At 52.0% G+C, this 15,785-nt stretch overlaps 1 protein-coding gene across 1 annotated transcript in view; it reads left to right on the top strand.

Moving 5' to 3' along the window:
• Positions 1 to 15,785, top strand: part of LOC139384838 (unconventional myosin-Va-like) — a 78,397-nt gene that overhangs the window by 42,653 nt on the left and 19,959 nt on the right. The window contains exons 8-20 of the mRNA XM_071129734.1: positions 1,445 to 1,552; positions 2,066 to 2,172; positions 2,445 to 2,710; positions 2,822 to 2,903; positions 5,075 to 5,215; positions 5,368 to 5,493; positions 5,797 to 5,880; positions 11,387 to 11,539; positions 12,096 to 12,193; positions 12,481 to 12,676; positions 13,058 to 13,269; positions 14,216 to 14,372; positions 15,421 to 15,660. Coding sequence (XP_070985835.1) covers positions 1,445 to 1,552; positions 2,066 to 2,172; positions 2,445 to 2,710; positions 2,822 to 2,903; positions 5,075 to 5,215; positions 5,368 to 5,493; positions 5,797 to 5,880; positions 11,387 to 11,539; positions 12,096 to 12,193; positions 12,481 to 12,676; positions 13,058 to 13,269; positions 14,216 to 14,372; positions 15,421 to 15,660 — 1,970 coding nt within the window. The remainder of the gene's footprint in view (positions 1 to 1,444; positions 1,553 to 2,065; positions 2,173 to 2,444; positions 2,711 to 2,821; positions 2,904 to 5,074; positions 5,216 to 5,367; positions 5,494 to 5,796; positions 5,881 to 11,386; positions 11,540 to 12,095; positions 12,194 to 12,480; positions 12,677 to 13,057; positions 13,270 to 14,215; positions 14,373 to 15,420; positions 15,661 to 15,785) is intronic.

The raw sequence follows: 15,785 nt of genomic DNA on the forward strand, positions 1-15,785 counted from the left end.
AGAGTCGATGTGGAGACTATATACAGGGGGGAGCCGGTACAGAGTCGATGTGGAGACTATATACAGGGGGGTGCCGGTACAGAGTCAATGTGGAGACTATATACAGGGGGGTGCCGGTACAGAGTCAATATATACAGGGGGGTGCCGGTACAGAGTCAATATATACAGGGAGGTGCCGGTACAGAGTCAATATATACAGGGGGGTGCCGGTACAGAGTCGATGTGGAGACTATATACAGGGGGGTGCCGGTACAGAGTCGATGTGGAGACTATATACAGGGGGGTGCCGGTACAGAGTCAATGTGGAGACTATATACAGGGGGGTGCCGGTACAGAGTCAATATATACAGGGGGGTGCCCGTACAGAGTCGATGTGGAGACTATATACAGGGGGGTGCCGGTACAGAGTCAATATATACAGGGGGGTGTACATTCACAGTAAGGTCTACACTTGTTGTATTCAGCATTTCACGGTAAGGTCTACACTTGTTGTATTCGGCGCATGTGACAAAAAAGGTTTGATTTGAAGCAATTGGCAGGGCAGTGGAATTAAATTCAGGATCAGTTGTCAGGCAATTTATTGAATTCAATAAATGACACATGGATCATTCAAAATGGCGCCCAGTCATTCTCCGTGATCATAGACAACCATATTAGATCATATAGGTGAGATGTGTATTTGTAAACAGAAATGTGAGGACAGACCTATTGAGTCATATTAACTGTGGGGTCATACTAACTACAGTAGAGCTCCTGTTAGATCAGAGGTCATGTTGTGGGTGTGAGGTGCCCAGCTGCCCGCAGAGATAGACTGAGGTAGAGATCATGTTAGCTCTCTCCCTGGGTGTGAGGCAGAAAGAGACTGTGTGTGTCATCTAACAAGGCTGTGTGTTGCTCCTCAAAATATTCCTTAATTCCACCTGTGAACACACACACACACACACACACACACTCACACTTCATCTGCTGTTAGACACACTTCATCTCTGCCACACACACAAACACACATTGCCCTAGTCTCGCTCAGCTGGCCTCTTGGCAGAGACACACCCCCAAAATGGAGGTGTTGTCACGGTGATATCAGCCCTGAGTTGCCAGGTAACAGGCTATGGTTGCTTTAGTATAGAGAAGGCTTTGTCTTGTGCATGTGTGCACAGTTTATGTGTGCACGTATTAGTAAGAGTATTCAATGTGTCACACCCACATCAGGTCAGGATGTGGCCCTGTGTGATCCCAGTGACCCTAATGTAGCAGTACTCTCCTGGGAAGCTGCTCTAAACAGTTGAATAGAATACTTTCTATAGGCTACTAATTAACTGTGTGTGTGTGTGTGTGTGTGTGTGTGTGTGTGTGTGTGTGTGTGTGTGTGTGTGTGTGTGTGTGTGTGTGTGTGTGTGTGTGTGTGTGTGTGTGTGTGTGTGTGTGTGTGTGTGTGTCCATGCAGGTAGTGCTGATGTCTTCCACTGCACCAATCAGGGCCGGAACCCGGTCATCGATGGAGTCGACGATGCTAAAGAGATGTGCACAACACAACATGCCTTCTCACTGCTAGGTAATATATACACACACACCTGACATTCCTTCTCACTGCTAGGTAATATATACACACACACACACCTGACATGCCTTCTCACTGCTAGGTAATATATACACACACACCTGACATTCCTTCTCACTGCTAGGTAATATATACACACACACACACCTGACATTCCTTCTCACTGCTAGGTAATATATACACACACAACTAGGTTTAATTGTCACATACACTGGATAGGTGCAGTGAAACGTGCTGTTTTACAGGGTCAGCCATAGTAATGTTGCGCCCCTGGAGCAAATTAGGGTTTAGTGCCTTGCTTAAGTGAACATAGACAGATTTTCACCTTGTCGACTTTCCCCTGTGTATTCAAACCAGCTACCTTTCGGGTACTGGCCCAATACTCTAAGCGCTAAGCTACCCTACTGTCCTAGGTCACACACAAACACCACATTTACTCTCAGTCCCATTTGGTTTTTAGTGTAGGGTTGATTTTGATAGTATTGTTTTGTGTGTATTTGTGTTCAGGCATCAACGAGTTGAACCAGAAGGGGCTGTTCCAGGTCCTGGCTGCCATCTTACATCTGGGCAACGTGGAGATCAAGGACCGAGACTCTGACAGCAGCATCATACCTGTAAGGAGACACCTCAAACCTCTCTGACCTCTAACCTCTATTATTAAACCTCTGACCTCTCCTAATGATTGACTCTTTCTCAAATCGTCTTGACTCACTTCCTTGCATCCTCTATCCTCACCTCCTTCTCAAAACCCATTGGAGAAGAAGGTCTGATGGGAGAGACCTTGGACCTTCTCCAAGATGGTTAAGAAGGTTCAAGTAGATGGAAAGAATAGCAGAAAGACGAGTTGAGCAATTGATTGACATGACCATGAATCCCTCTCTCTCAGCCCAATAACCGCCACCTGACGGTGTTCTGTGAGCTGATGGGCGTGACCTACCAGGACATGTCTCATTGGCTGTGCCACAAGAAGCTGAAGACAGCCCAGGAGACCTACATCAAGCCCATCCCTCGGCTGCAAGCCTCCAATGCCCGCGACGCGCTCGCCAAACACATCTACGCCAAAGTCTTCAACTGGATCGTGGACCATGTCAACAAATCTCTACGCGCCACTGTCAAACAGCACTCCTTCATAGGAGTCCTGGATATCTATGGGTGGGTTGTGTGGGGTGTGTGTGTGTGTGTGTGTGTGTGTGTGTGTGTGTGTGTGTGTGTGTGCGTGTGCGTGCGTGAGACAGTCACTCTGACCTCTTCTCTGCTCTCCAGGTTTGAGACGTTTGAGATCAACAGTTTTGAACAGTTCTGTATCAACTATGCTAACGAGAAACTGCAACAGCAGTTTAACATGGTGAGAAAACTGTGTGTCCTGTCTGAAACTGAACTCCTGTGTTGCCGTTGTCTAGATAACCCTGTTGGTGTGTAAAAGTATTCCACAATAACAATATAAATAGTTTGATATCGTTTGGTTATTGATGCAGAGTAACAATGTGATCCTCTCTGTACATGCTGACCTTCCCTCTCCTCTCCTTTCCTCTGCCCTCTCCTTTCCTCTGTCCTCTCCTTTCCTCTGCCCTCTCCTCTCCTCTGCCCTCTCCTTTCCTCTGTCCTCTCCTTTCCTCTGTCCTCTCCTTTCCTCTGTCCTCTCCTTTCCTCTGCCCTCTCCTTTCCTCTGTCCTCTCCTTTCCTCTGCCCTTTCCTCTCCTCTCCCCTCCCCTCCCTTTTCCTCTCTCCTTTCCTCTGCCCTCCCTTTTCCTCTCTCCTTTCCTCTGCCCTCTCCTTTTCCTCTCTCCTTTCCTCTGCCCTCCCTTTTCCTCTCTCCTTTCCTCTGCCCTCTCCTTTCCTCTGCCCTCTCCTTTCCTCTGCCCTTTCCTTTCCTCTGCCCTCTCCTTTCCTCTGCCCTCTCCTCTCCTCTGCCCTCTCCTCTCCTCTGCCCTCTCCTTTCCTCTGTCCTCTCCTTTCCTCTGCCCTCTCCTTTCCTCTGCCCTGTCCTTTCCTCTGCCCTGTCCTTTCCTCTGCCCTCTCCTTTCCTCTGCCCTTTCCTTTCCTCTGCCCTCTCCTTTCCTCTGCCCTTTCCTCTTCTCTCCCCTCCCCTCCCTTTTCCTCTCCTTTCCTCTGCCCTCTCCTTTCCTATGCCCTCTCCTTTCCTCTGCCCTTTCCTCTCCTCTCCCCTCCCCTCCCTTTTCCTCTCTCCTTTCCTCTGCCCTCTCCTTTCCTCTGCCCTCTCCTTTCCTCTGCCCTCTCCTTTCCTCTCTCCTCCCTTTTCCTCTGCCCTCTCCTTTCCTATGCCCTCTCCTTTCCTCTGCCCTCTCCTCTCCCCTCCCCTCCCTTTTCCTCTCTCCTTTCCTCTGCCCTCTCCTTTCCTCTGCCCTCTCCTTTCCTCTGCCCTCTCCTTTCCTCTCTCCTCCCTTTTCCTCTGCCCTCTCCTTTCCTCTACCCTCTCCTTTCCTCTGCCCTCTCCTTTCCTCTGCCCTCTCCTCTCCTCTGCCCTCTCCTCTCCTCTGCCCTCTCCTCTCCTCTGCCCTCTCCTTTCCTCTGCCCTCTCCTTTCCTCTGCCCTCTCCTTTCCTCTGCCCTCTCATTTCCTCTGCCCTCTCCTTTCCTCTGCCCTCTCCTTTCCTCTGCCCTCTCCTTTCCTCTGCCCTCTCCTTTCCTCTGCCCTCTCCTTTCCTCTGCCCTCTCCTTTTCTCTGCCCTCTCCTTTCCTCTGCCCTTTCCTCTTCTCTCCCCTCCCCTCCCTTTTCCTCTCTCCTTTCCTCTGCCCTCTCCTTTCCTATGCCCTCTCCTTTCCTCTGCCCTCTCCTCTCCCCTCCCCTCCCTTTTCCTCTCCCCTTTCCTCTCTCCTCCCTTTTCCTCTGCCCTCTCCTTTCCTCTGCCCTCTCCTTTCCTCTGCCCTCTCCTTTCATCTGCCCTCTCCTTTCCTCTGCCCTCTCCTTTCCTCTCTTTCCTCTGCCCTCTCCTTTCCTCTGCCCTCTCCTTTCCTCTGCCCTCTCCCCTCCCTTTTCCTCTCCCCTTTCCTTTCCTCTGCCCTTTCCTCTCCTCTCCCCTCCCCTCTCCCCTCCCTTTTCCTCTCCTCTTTCCTTTCCTTTCCTCTCCTCTTTCCTTTCCTCTGCCCTCTCCTTTCCTCTGCCCTTTCTTCTCCCCTCCCTTTTCCTCTCCCCTTTCCTTTCCTCTCCCCTCCCCCTTCTCCTTTCCTCTCCCTCCCCCTTCTCCCATCCTCTCCCTTCCCCTCTCATTTCCTCTGCCCTCTCCTTTCCTCTGCCCTTTCCTCTCCCCTCCCTTTTCCTCTCCCCTTTCCTTTCCTCTCCCCTCCCCCTTCTCCTTTCCTCTCCCCTCCCCTTTCCTCTCCCCTCTCCCTCCCCCTTCTCCCATCCTCTCCCCTCCCCTTTCCTCTCCCCTCTCCCTTCCCCTCTCATTTTCTCTGCCCTCTCCTCTGCCCTCTTCCCTTTCCTTTCCCCTCTCTTCTCCCCTCCTTTCCACTCCCCTCTCTTCTCTCCTCCCCTCCTTTCCTCTCCTATCTACAGCATGTGTTCAAGCTGGAGCAGGAGGAGTATTTGAAGGAGCAGATTCCCTGGACTCTGATAGACTTCTATGATAACCAGCCATGTATCAACCTCATAGAGGCCAAGATGGGGGTACTCGACCTGCTGGATGAAGAGTGCAAGGTAGGCACACACACACACACACACATAATGCAGAGGCACACATACATGCATACATACACAAATACGTAATGCAGGGGCGTACACAGACACCCATAACACAGACACACACACATCCAGAGTAACTAGTGTGAACCAGTGTTCTGTGTGTCCAGATGCCTAAAGGTTCAGATGACTCGTGGGCCCAGAAGCTGTATAACACCCATCTGAAGACCTGCTCTCTGTTTGAGAAACCTCGCATGTCCAACAAAGCCTTCATCATACAGCACTTCGCTGACAAGGTACTGATCACTGTGTGTTGATGTCTTGGCTGACCCAGTACTGCTAAATTCTGTTTTAGTCTCAGTGTCGGGTTACAGAGAGCGGGAAGTGAGCGGGTCACTCTATGAATTAAATGAATGCTGTTCTGATTGATAATCTGAGTCAAATTATTAATCTGAGTCAAAGTTGACAGTTCTGATTGATAATCTGAGTCAAAGTTGACAGTTCTGATTGATAATCTGAGTCAAAGTTGACATTTTCTGAAAATCACTTTGGATTAAAGTGTCAGCAAAATGACTTTATTTTCTAACTGTTATGTCCAGGTGCAGTACCAGTGTGATGGCTTTCTGGAGAAGAACAAGGACACAGTGAATGAAGAGCAGATCAATGTCCTGAAGGCCAGCAAGGTGTGTGTCCCTGCCAAACACACACACACACACACACACTGCACATTCAATGGGTAACACACACACACTGCACGTTCAATGGGTAACACACATATATTTGATGACTTTCTCAATAGTGCGTATGTTTGACAGTCTGTGTTGTCTCACTGAATGACCTCCGACAGGGAACCCAGTGAAGGTCAGGAGAAACAGCACCCTCTGCTGTCTATGTGTTGTAATGATGTGCACACAGTTGGAGACATTTTCTGTCCACCAAATAGGCCTTGCAGTGTGTGTGTATGCGTGTGTGTGTATAAAGACTCACTCTGCCCGTTGTTCTGTTGTAGAGGCCAGCAGCAGCAGAGAGGGGTAAGGGTTAAAACACTCCTTTAACCCCTAACACCTTAAACACACACAGGGTTAACTACACTGGAACAATCATCCATGGCAATACTGTGTGCGTGTGTGTATGTTGCCATGGAAACCAGCTTGACTAACAAGTAATGGTGTAGAAGTGATAATGACTCTTTAATGAGAATGAAGCTATAGAAATCTAGCATTTCAACCCATCATCATGGTTCTGTGTGTGTTTGTGTCGATAATAAACACACATTCCTTCTGTGCCTACCATCAGCAAAGAGACGGCTCAGTCACGTGTTCTGCTGTCTGAGCCGTCAGACATTGTGCCGTGTCTGATCCCGTGTTATCATTACAAACAGCCTTGGTCAGCAGACACCATGACACCTACCCTGCCTGTGCTGATGGCCATTTGATTTGGATTTCTACTTTTATATCAATTATACTTTTAATATGTTTTAGATGTGTGTCATTATTTTCAATTCCTAGGTTTCTTTCATTTTTGTTGAATGTTTATTTTGTCGTTGTGTTTGTTTTCCATGTGTTTCCCATGTGTCTGTCCCATCATGACAACAACCGTTTAACAGCTAAAGGTAAACATGCTGCCCTCCTCATTTCTTTCTGTCTCAACCTTCTAACCCACACCATTCATTCTTCCTCACCGTGGTCTCACAATAGTTCAAATGGCACTGAAGTATGTGGGGAGGTGGTGAGGGTGGGGGGGGGTGGGGCTGAACGGACGCTGCAGAACTGGAGATGACCCAGGGTGGGGGGGGGGGGTGAGGCTGAACGGACGCTGCAGAACTGGAGATGACCCAGGGTGGGGGGGGGTGGGGCTGAACGGACGCTGCAGAACTGGAGATGACCCAGGGTGGGGGGGGGTGAGGCTGAACAGACGCTGCAGAACTGGAGATGACCCAGGGTGGGGGGGGGGGGGTGAGGCTGAACAGACGCTGCAGAACTGGAGATGACCCAGGGTGGGGGGGGGGGGGTGAGGCTGAACAGACGCTGCAGAACTGGAGATGACCCAGGGTGGGGGGGGGGGTGAGGCTGAACAGACGCTGCAGAACTGGAGATGACCCAGGGTGGGGGGGGGGGGGGGGGGGGGTGTGAGGCTGAACGGACGCTGCAGAACTGGAGATGACCCAGGGTGGGGGGGGTGGGGCTGAACGGACGCTGCAGAACTGGAGATGACCCAGGGTGGGGGGGGGGTGAGGCTGAACGGACACTGCAGAACTGGAGATGACCCAGGGTGGGGGGGGGTGAGGCTGAACAGACGCTGCAGAACTGGAGATGACCCAGGGTGGGGGGGGGGGGGTGAGGCTGAACAGACGCTGCAGAACTGGAGATGACCCAGGGTGGGGGGGGGGGGTGAGGCTGAACGGACGCTGCAGAACTGGAGATGACCCAGGGTGGGGGGGGGTGGGGCTGAACGGACGCTGCAGAACTGGAGATGACCCAGGGTGGGGGGGGGTGAGGCTGAACAGACGCTGCAGAACTGGAGATGACCCAGGGTGGGGGGGGGGGGGGGTGAGGCTGAACAGACGCTGCAGAACTGGAGATGACCCAGGGTGGGGGGGGGGGGTGAGGCTGAACGGACACTGCAGAACTGGAGATGACCCAGGGTGGGGGGGGGTGAGGCTGAACAGACGCTGCAGAACTGGAGATGACCCAGGGTGGGGGGGGGGGGGTGAGGCTGAACAGACGCTGCAGAACTGGAGATGACCCAGGGTGGGGGGGGGGGTGAGGCTGAACAGACGCTGCAGAACTGGAGATGACCCAGGGTGGGGGGGGGGGTGAGGCTGAACAGACGCTGCAGAACTGGAGATGACCCAGGGGGGGGGGGGGGGGGGGGGTGAGGCTGAACGGACGCTGCAGAACTGGAGATGACCCAGGGTGGGGGGGGTGGGGCTGAACGGACGCTGCAGAACTGGAGATGACCCAGGGTGGGGGGGGGGTGAGGCTGAACGGACACTGCAGAACTGGAGATGACCCAGGGTGGGGGGGGGTGAGGCTGAACGGACGCTGCAGAACTGGAGATGACCCAGGTTGGGGGGGGGTGAGGCTGAACGGACGCTGCAGAACTGGAGATGACCCAGGTTGGGGGGGGGTGGGGCTGAACGGACGCTGCAGAACTGGAGATGACCCAGGGTGGGGGGGGGGTGAGGCTGAACGGACACTGCAGAACTGGAGATGACCCAGGGTGGGGGGGGTGAGGCTGAACGGACGCTGCAGAACTGGAGATGACCCAGGTTGGGGGGGGGTGAGGCTGAACGGACGCTGCAGAACTGGAGATGACCCAGGTTGGGGGGGGGTGAGGCTGAACGGACGCTGCAGAACTGGAGATGACCCAGGGTGGGGGGGGGGGGGGGGGCTGAACGGACGCTGCAGAACTGGAGATGACCCAGGGTGGGGGGGGGGGGGGGGGCTGAACGGACGCTGCAGAACTGGAGATGACCCAGGGTGGGGGGGGGGTGAGGCTGAACGGACACTGCAGAACTGGAGATGACCCAGGGTGGGGGGGGTGAGGCTGAACGGACGCTGCAGAACTGGAGATGACCCAGGTTGGGGGGGGTGAGGCTGAACGGACGCTGCAGAACTGGAGATGACCCAGGGTGGGGGGGGGGTGGGGCTGAACGGACGCTGCAGAACTGGAGATGACCCAGGGTGGGGGGGGGGTGAGGCTGAACGGACGCTGCAGAACTGGAGATGACCCAGGGTGGGGGGGGTGAGGCTGAACGGACGCTGCAGAACTGGAGATGACCCAGGGTGGGGGGGGGTGAGGATGAACGGACGTTGCAGAACTGGAGATGACCCAGGGTGGGGGGGGGGGTGAGGCTGAACGGACGCTGCAGAACTGGAGATGACCCAGGGTGGGGGGGTGAGGCTGAACGGACGCTGCAGAACTGGAGATGACCCAGGGTGTGGGGGGGGGGTGAGGCTGAACGGACGCTGCAGAACTGGAGATGACCCAGGGTGGGGGGGGGTGAGGCTGAACGGACGCTGCAGAACTGGAGATGACCCAGGGTGGGGGGGGGTGAGGCTGAACGGACGCTGCAGAACTGGAGATGACCCAGGGTGGGGGGGGGGTGGGGCTGAACGGACGCTGCAGAACTGGAGATGACCCAGGGTGGGGGGGGGGGGGGGGTGGGGCTGAACGGACGCTGCAGAACTGGAGATGACCCAGGGTGGGGGGGGTGAGGCTGAACGGACGCTGCAGAACTGGAGATGACCCAGGGTGGGGGGGGTGAGGCTGAACGGACGCTGCAGAACTGGAGGCTGCGCCGTGGCCCATCTTAACCAACCACAATACAGAGAACACAATAACCAATCGCTTTCTCCTTGAACTGTACCATGTACAATGTTCTTTGTTGCCATTTTAGATAGACAGGATGGCATGAATAAGCCAGATACCCATGTTAACAATGCAAACTATTAGCTTAGCAAGTTTGTGACGTAACTGTCTGTTGGCTGCTGTTACCTTTTTATTTACACAAGTCATGTACAGCGGGGCAAAAAAGTATTTAGGCAGCCACCAATTGTGCAAGTTCTCACACTTAAAAAGATGAGAGAGGCCTGTAATTTGCATCATAGGTATCAACTTCAACTATGACAGACAAAATGAGAAACAAAAATCCAGAAAATCACATTGTAGGATTTTTTATGAATTTATTTGCAAATTATGGTGGAAAATAAGTATTTGGTCACCTACAAACAAGCAAGATTTCTGGCTCTCACAGACCTGTAACAACTTCTTTAAGAGGCTCCTCTGTCCTCCACTCTTTACCTGTATTAATGGCACCTGTTTGAACTTGTTATCAGTATAAAAGACACCTGTCCACAACCTCAAACAGTCACACTCCAAACTCCACTGTGGCCAAGACCAAAGAGCTGTCAAAGGACACCAGAAATAAAATTGTAGACCTGCATCAGGCTGGGAAGACTGAACCTGCAATAGGTAAGCAGCTTGGTTTGAAGAAATCAACTGTGGGAGCAATTATTAGGAAATGGAAGACATACAAGACCACTGATAATCTCCCTCGATCTGGGGCTCCACGCAAGATCTCACCCCGTGGGGTCAAAATGATCACAAGAACGGTGAGCATAAATCCCAGAACCACCTGGGGGGACCTAGTGAATGACCTGCAGAGAGCTGGGAGCAAAGTAACAAAGCCTACCATCAGTAACACACTACGCCGCCAGGGACTCAAATCTTGCAGTGCCAGACGTGTCCCCCTGCTTAAGCCAGTACATGTCCAGGCCCGTCTGAAGTTTGCTAGAGAGCATTTGGATGATCCAGAAGAAGATTGGGAGAATGTCATATGGTCAGATGAAACCAAAATATAACTTTTTGGTAAAAACTCAACTCGTTGTGTTTGGAGGACAAAGAATGCTGAGTTGCATCCAAAGACCAGCATACCTACTGTGAAGCATGGGGGTGGAAACATCATGCCTTGGGGCTGTTTTTCTGCAAAGGGACCAGGACAACTGATCCGTGTAAAGGAAAGAATGAATGGGGCCATGTATCGTGAGATTTTGAGTGAAAACCTCCTTCCATCAGCAAGGGCATTGAAGATGAAACGTGGCTGGGTCTTTCAGCATGACAATGATCCCAAACACACCGCCCGGGCAACGAAGGAGTGGCTTCGTAAGAAGCATTTCAAGGTCCTGGAGTGGCCTAGCCAGTCTCCAGATCTCAACCCCATAGAACATCTTTGGAGGGAGTTGAAAGTCCGTGTTGCCCAGCAACAGCCCCAAAACATCACTGCTCTAGAGGAGATCTGCATGGAGGAATGGGCCAAAATACCAGCAACAGTGTGTGAAAACCTTGTGAAGACTTAGAGAAAACGTTTGACCTCTGCCATTGCCAACAAAGGGTATATAACAAAGTATTGAGATAAACTTTTGTTATTAACCAAATACTTATTTTCCACCATAATTTGCAAATGAATTCATTAAAAATCCTACAATGTGATTTTCTGGATTTTTTTCTTCTCATTTTGTCCGTCATAGTTGAAGTGTACCTATGATGATAAATTATAGGCCTCTCATCTTTTTAAGTGGGAGAACTTGCACAATTGGTGGCTGACTAAATACTTTTTTGCCCCACTGTATATATATGTGTGTCAATTAAGAACAGTGTTTTATTTGCAATAATGTGTGTGTGTAGTTGGACCTGCTAGTGGAGCTGTTTCAGGATGAGGAGAAAGTGACCAGTCCAACAGGGACCGCTCCAGGAGGTCGAACACGACTCAGCGTCAAACCAAAAGAGGTCAGATCTGGAGCAAGCAGCAAGGAGCACAAGAAGACTGTTGGCTGCCAGGTAGACTGATCATACACACACACACCTACGGACACTCAGAACAGGGTTGGGACTTGCCAACCAGAGTCAGAACAGCTGAGATGTAAAAGTGAAGGACTTGAATAATCTCCTCTTTACTCTTTCTCCTCTGTCTCTGTCCTCTCTTCTCCCACTCTCCTCTGTCTCTGTCCTCTCTCCTCTGTCTCTGTCCTCTCTTCTCCCTCTCTCCTCTGTCTCTATCCTCTCTCCTCTGTCTCTCTTCTCCCTCTCTCCTCTGTCTCTGTCCTCTCTCCTCTCTCTGTCCTCTCTTCTCCCTCTCTCCTCTGGCTCTGTCCTCTCTCCTCTGTCTCTGTCCTCTCTCCTCTGTCTCTGTCCTCTCTCCTCTGTCTCTGTCCTCTGTCTCTGTCCTCTCTCCTCTGTCTCTGTCCTCTCTACTCCCTCTCTCCTCTGTCTCTGTCCTCTCTCCTCCCTCTCTCCTCTGTCTCTGTCCTCTCTCCTCCTCTCTCTTCTCCCTCTCTCCTCTCTTCTCCCTCTCTCCTCTGTCTCTGTCCTCTCTTCTCCCTCTCTCCTCCTGTAGTTCCGGAACTCTCTGGCTATGTTGATGGAGACTCTGAATGCAACCACTCCTCACTATGTTCGCTGCATCAAGCCCAACGACCTCAAGTTCCCCTTCACGTAAGTATCTGCATGCTTCTCTATGGTTAAGTTGCCATAGTACCATCTGACTTGGCAAGAGGATGTTAAGTGAATGGAATTGTGATGTCATGAGGCTGAATGGTTCTCTCCAGGTTTGGCTGGTATGGTTGGATTAACTATGTGAATGTTGTCTTTAGGTTTGACTCTAACATTAGTGGAATGTTGTCATTTAAGTTTGACCCTAATGTTAGGTGTACGTTGTCTTTAGGTTGAGCTGAATGTTGTGCTTGGGTCTGACCCTAACGTTAGGTGAATGTTGTCTTTAGGTTTGACCCTAAGCGAGCGGTGCAGCAGCTCAGAGCCTGTGGTGTTCTGGAGACCATCCGCATCTCAGCCGCAGGCTTCCCATCCAGATGGACCTACCAGGAGTTCTTCAGTCGTTACCGGGTTCTGATGAGGCAGAAGGACGTCCTGTCGGACAGGAGGCTGACCTGTAGGAACGTCCTGGAGAAACTGGTGCAGGTATGAGTGGTCAGGGGTTAGAGGTCAGGCCTGTTTGAGATCAACTACATTGCAATCAGACTGTGCATAATCAAAGATCTACACATCACTTTCCGTCCCAACTATTTATGTCAGTGATGGTCAACTCCAGTCCTCGGGGGCCGGAGGGGCCGGAGGGGCCGGAGGGGTGAGAGACATTCTCCCCATCCCTAGCACACCCAACTGATTCAACTAATTGCATGATGAGACAGGTTTGGTAGCTGGGGAAAAAGTGTGACACCAATCAGGACCCCGACTGGAGTTGCCCATCCCTGATTTATGTGGTCAAAATGAGCAGTTCTGGACCTCACCTTGCTCAAACTGATCCCCTACAACATGATGTTTCTCTCTGTCTCTCTCCAGGACCAGGACAAGTACCAGTTTGGTAAGACTAAGATCTTCTTCAGGGCTGGTCAGGTTGCCTACCTGGAGAAGCTGAGGGCTGATAAGCTGAGGAAGGCGTGCGTCCGTATCCAGAAGACCATCCGCTGCTGGCTGGTACGCAAGAAGTACCTCCGAAAGAAGCATGCTGCCATCACCATCCAGAGATACACCCGCGGACACCAGGCCCGCTGGTCAGTGGAGCATACACCTGTCACTCAGCACCCTCTGGACAATCACCATGCAGATAAAAGTAGTTTAGACTGTATGACTTCCTGAAAAGGAGCCAATCAGAATTGTCTGATGAATTGTAGGAAGTGGGAATATTTTTATAAATATCTATTTGTGATTTGATTTATGTGTTAATCGGATCAGTTGGAGGTTATTGGTGGGTAAATTATAGTAATTCAACAGCATTTTTCACCAATTACCATGACTACACTCTCTCTCTCTCTCCCCTACCTCTCTTGCCTCCTCTCTCCCTCCCCTCTCTCTCCCCTGCCTCTCTCCCTCCCCTCTCTATCTCGCCTGCCTCCTCTGTCCCCCTCTCTCACTCTCTCCTGCCTCCTCTGTCCCCCTCTCTCTCTCTCTCTCCTGCTTCCTCTCTCTCTCTCCTGCTTCCCCTCTCTCTCTCCCCTGCCTCTCTCCCTCCCCTCTATCTCTCCTACCTCCTCTGTCCCCCTCTCTCACTCTCTCCCCTGCCTCCCCTCTCTCTCTCCCCTGCCCCTCTCTCTCCCCCCTGCCTCTCTCCCTCCCCCCTCTCTCTCCCCTGCCTATCTCCCTCCCCTCTCTATCTCTCCTGCCTCCTCTGTCCCCCTCTCTCTCACTCCCCTGCCTCTGCTCTCTCTCCCCCCTGCCTCTCTCCCTCCCCTCTCTATCTCTCTCCTACCTCCTCTTTCCCCCTCTCCCACTCTCTCCCCTGCCTCCCCTCTCTCTCCCCCCTGCCTCTCTATCTCTCCTGCCTCCTCTGTCCCCCTCTCTCACTCTCTCCCCTGCCTCCTCTCACTCTCTCCCCTGCCTCCTCTCACTCTCTCCCCTGCCTCCCCTCTCTCTCCCCCCTGCCTCTCTCTCTCCCCTCTCTCTATCCCCTCTCTCTCTCCCCTGCCTCTCTCCCTCCCCCTGCCTCTCTCCCTCCCCCAGTCTGGTTAAGTACATGCGTCAGACCCTGGCAGCCATCACTATCCAGAAGTTCCAGAGGATGTGTGTCCAGAGGAAAGTGTACCTACAGAAGCAGGCTGCTGCCCTGGTCATGCAGACTATCCTCAGAGCGTACATGGCCCGACAGAAATACCAAGGGGTGAGAGATGCATACAGTATATACACACACACTACATGTTTCTTGTTTTACTCTCTTTGTGGGGGGACATTTGTGGAGATTAGGATAGAAGAACCAACACACACACCTAGCACTGCCAGCTAATAGCACAGCTGTCCTGCATGTCTGTCAGCAGTGTGGTTTATAAATAACCCCAGTTCAACGTTGGATGGACTTGGGTCACCCTCATACCTGGACCACTCCCAGTGAATTAGGGAGAAAACTAGGCTGGTGTCTCTGGTTACTGGGAGTTAGGGAGAGAACTAGGCTGGTGTCTCTCTGGTTACTGGGAGTTAGGGAGAGAACTAGGCTGGTGTCTCTCTGGTTACTGGGAGTTAGGGAGAGAACTAGGCTGGTGTCTCTCTGGTTACTGGGAGTTAGGGAGAGAACTAGGCTGGTGTCTCTGGTTACTGGGAGTTAGGGAGAGAACTAGGCTGGTGTCTCTCTGGTTACTGGGAGTTAGGGAGAGAACTAGGCTGGTGTCTCTGGTTACTGGGAGTTAGGGAGAGAACTAGGCTGGTGTCTCTTTGGTCACTGGGGCCATGTTAGGGTCAGGTGACATGGCAGTAGTTAGAGACTGTCCCACTGACTGACACACATAGCTGACCTCTTTAACATGACCCTGCCAGGATATCTGTTTGTCTGTGCATCTGTTTGTCTCTCTCTCTCTGCCTCTCTCTCTCTCTCTCTCTCTCTCTCTCTCTCTCTCTCTCTCTCTGCCTCTCTCTCTCTCTCTCTCTCTCTCTCTCTCTCTGCCTCTCTCTCTCTCTCTCTCTGCCTCTCTCTCTCTCTCTCTCTATCTCTCTCTCTCTCTCTCTCTCTCTCTCTCTGTCTCTCTCTCTCTCTCTCTGTGTCTCTGACATCACTTGTCTGTTATATTAGGTAGAAGAGTAGACACTAGAGAGATCTCCTGTTGTTGTGGATTAACAGCAAGATGAAGCCCAGGAGACCAATAAGAGCTCAGGAACACCAGAATTCTCACATTACATTCACAGGAACTAACTCTTTCTTTCTCCCTCTCTCTCCACAGTTGCTGCGTAACCACAAAGCTGTGTTCATCCAGAAACACGTGCGTGGCTGGCTGGCCAGACAGCGGTACAAGCGCTCCCTGCGAGCCATCGTCTATCTGCAGTGCTGCATCAGGAGGATGAAGGCCAAGAAAGAGCTGAAGAAGCTGAAAATCGAGGCCCGCTCCGTTGAACATTTCAAGAAACTTAACGTTGGCATGGAGAATAAGATCATGCAGCTGCAGAGGAAGTTAGACGAACAGGTGGGGCTCTGTACAAACCAGGCGGCCATTTTGGATCTTTGTGCTGCTGGATAACAAACTCTCTCCTCCAAGAGTGGCTGCTCGAATAGAACATGCATCTTCACACATTACATTAACATGATCTC

Source organism: Oncorhynchus clarkii, chromosome 26 (genome assembly GCF_045791955.1).
Source record: "Oncorhynchus clarkii lewisi isolate Uvic-CL-2024 chromosome 26, UVic_Ocla_1.0, whole genome shotgun sequence".
Taxonomy (NCBI): domain Eukaryota; kingdom Metazoa; phylum Chordata; class Actinopteri; order Salmoniformes; family Salmonidae; genus Oncorhynchus; species Oncorhynchus clarkii.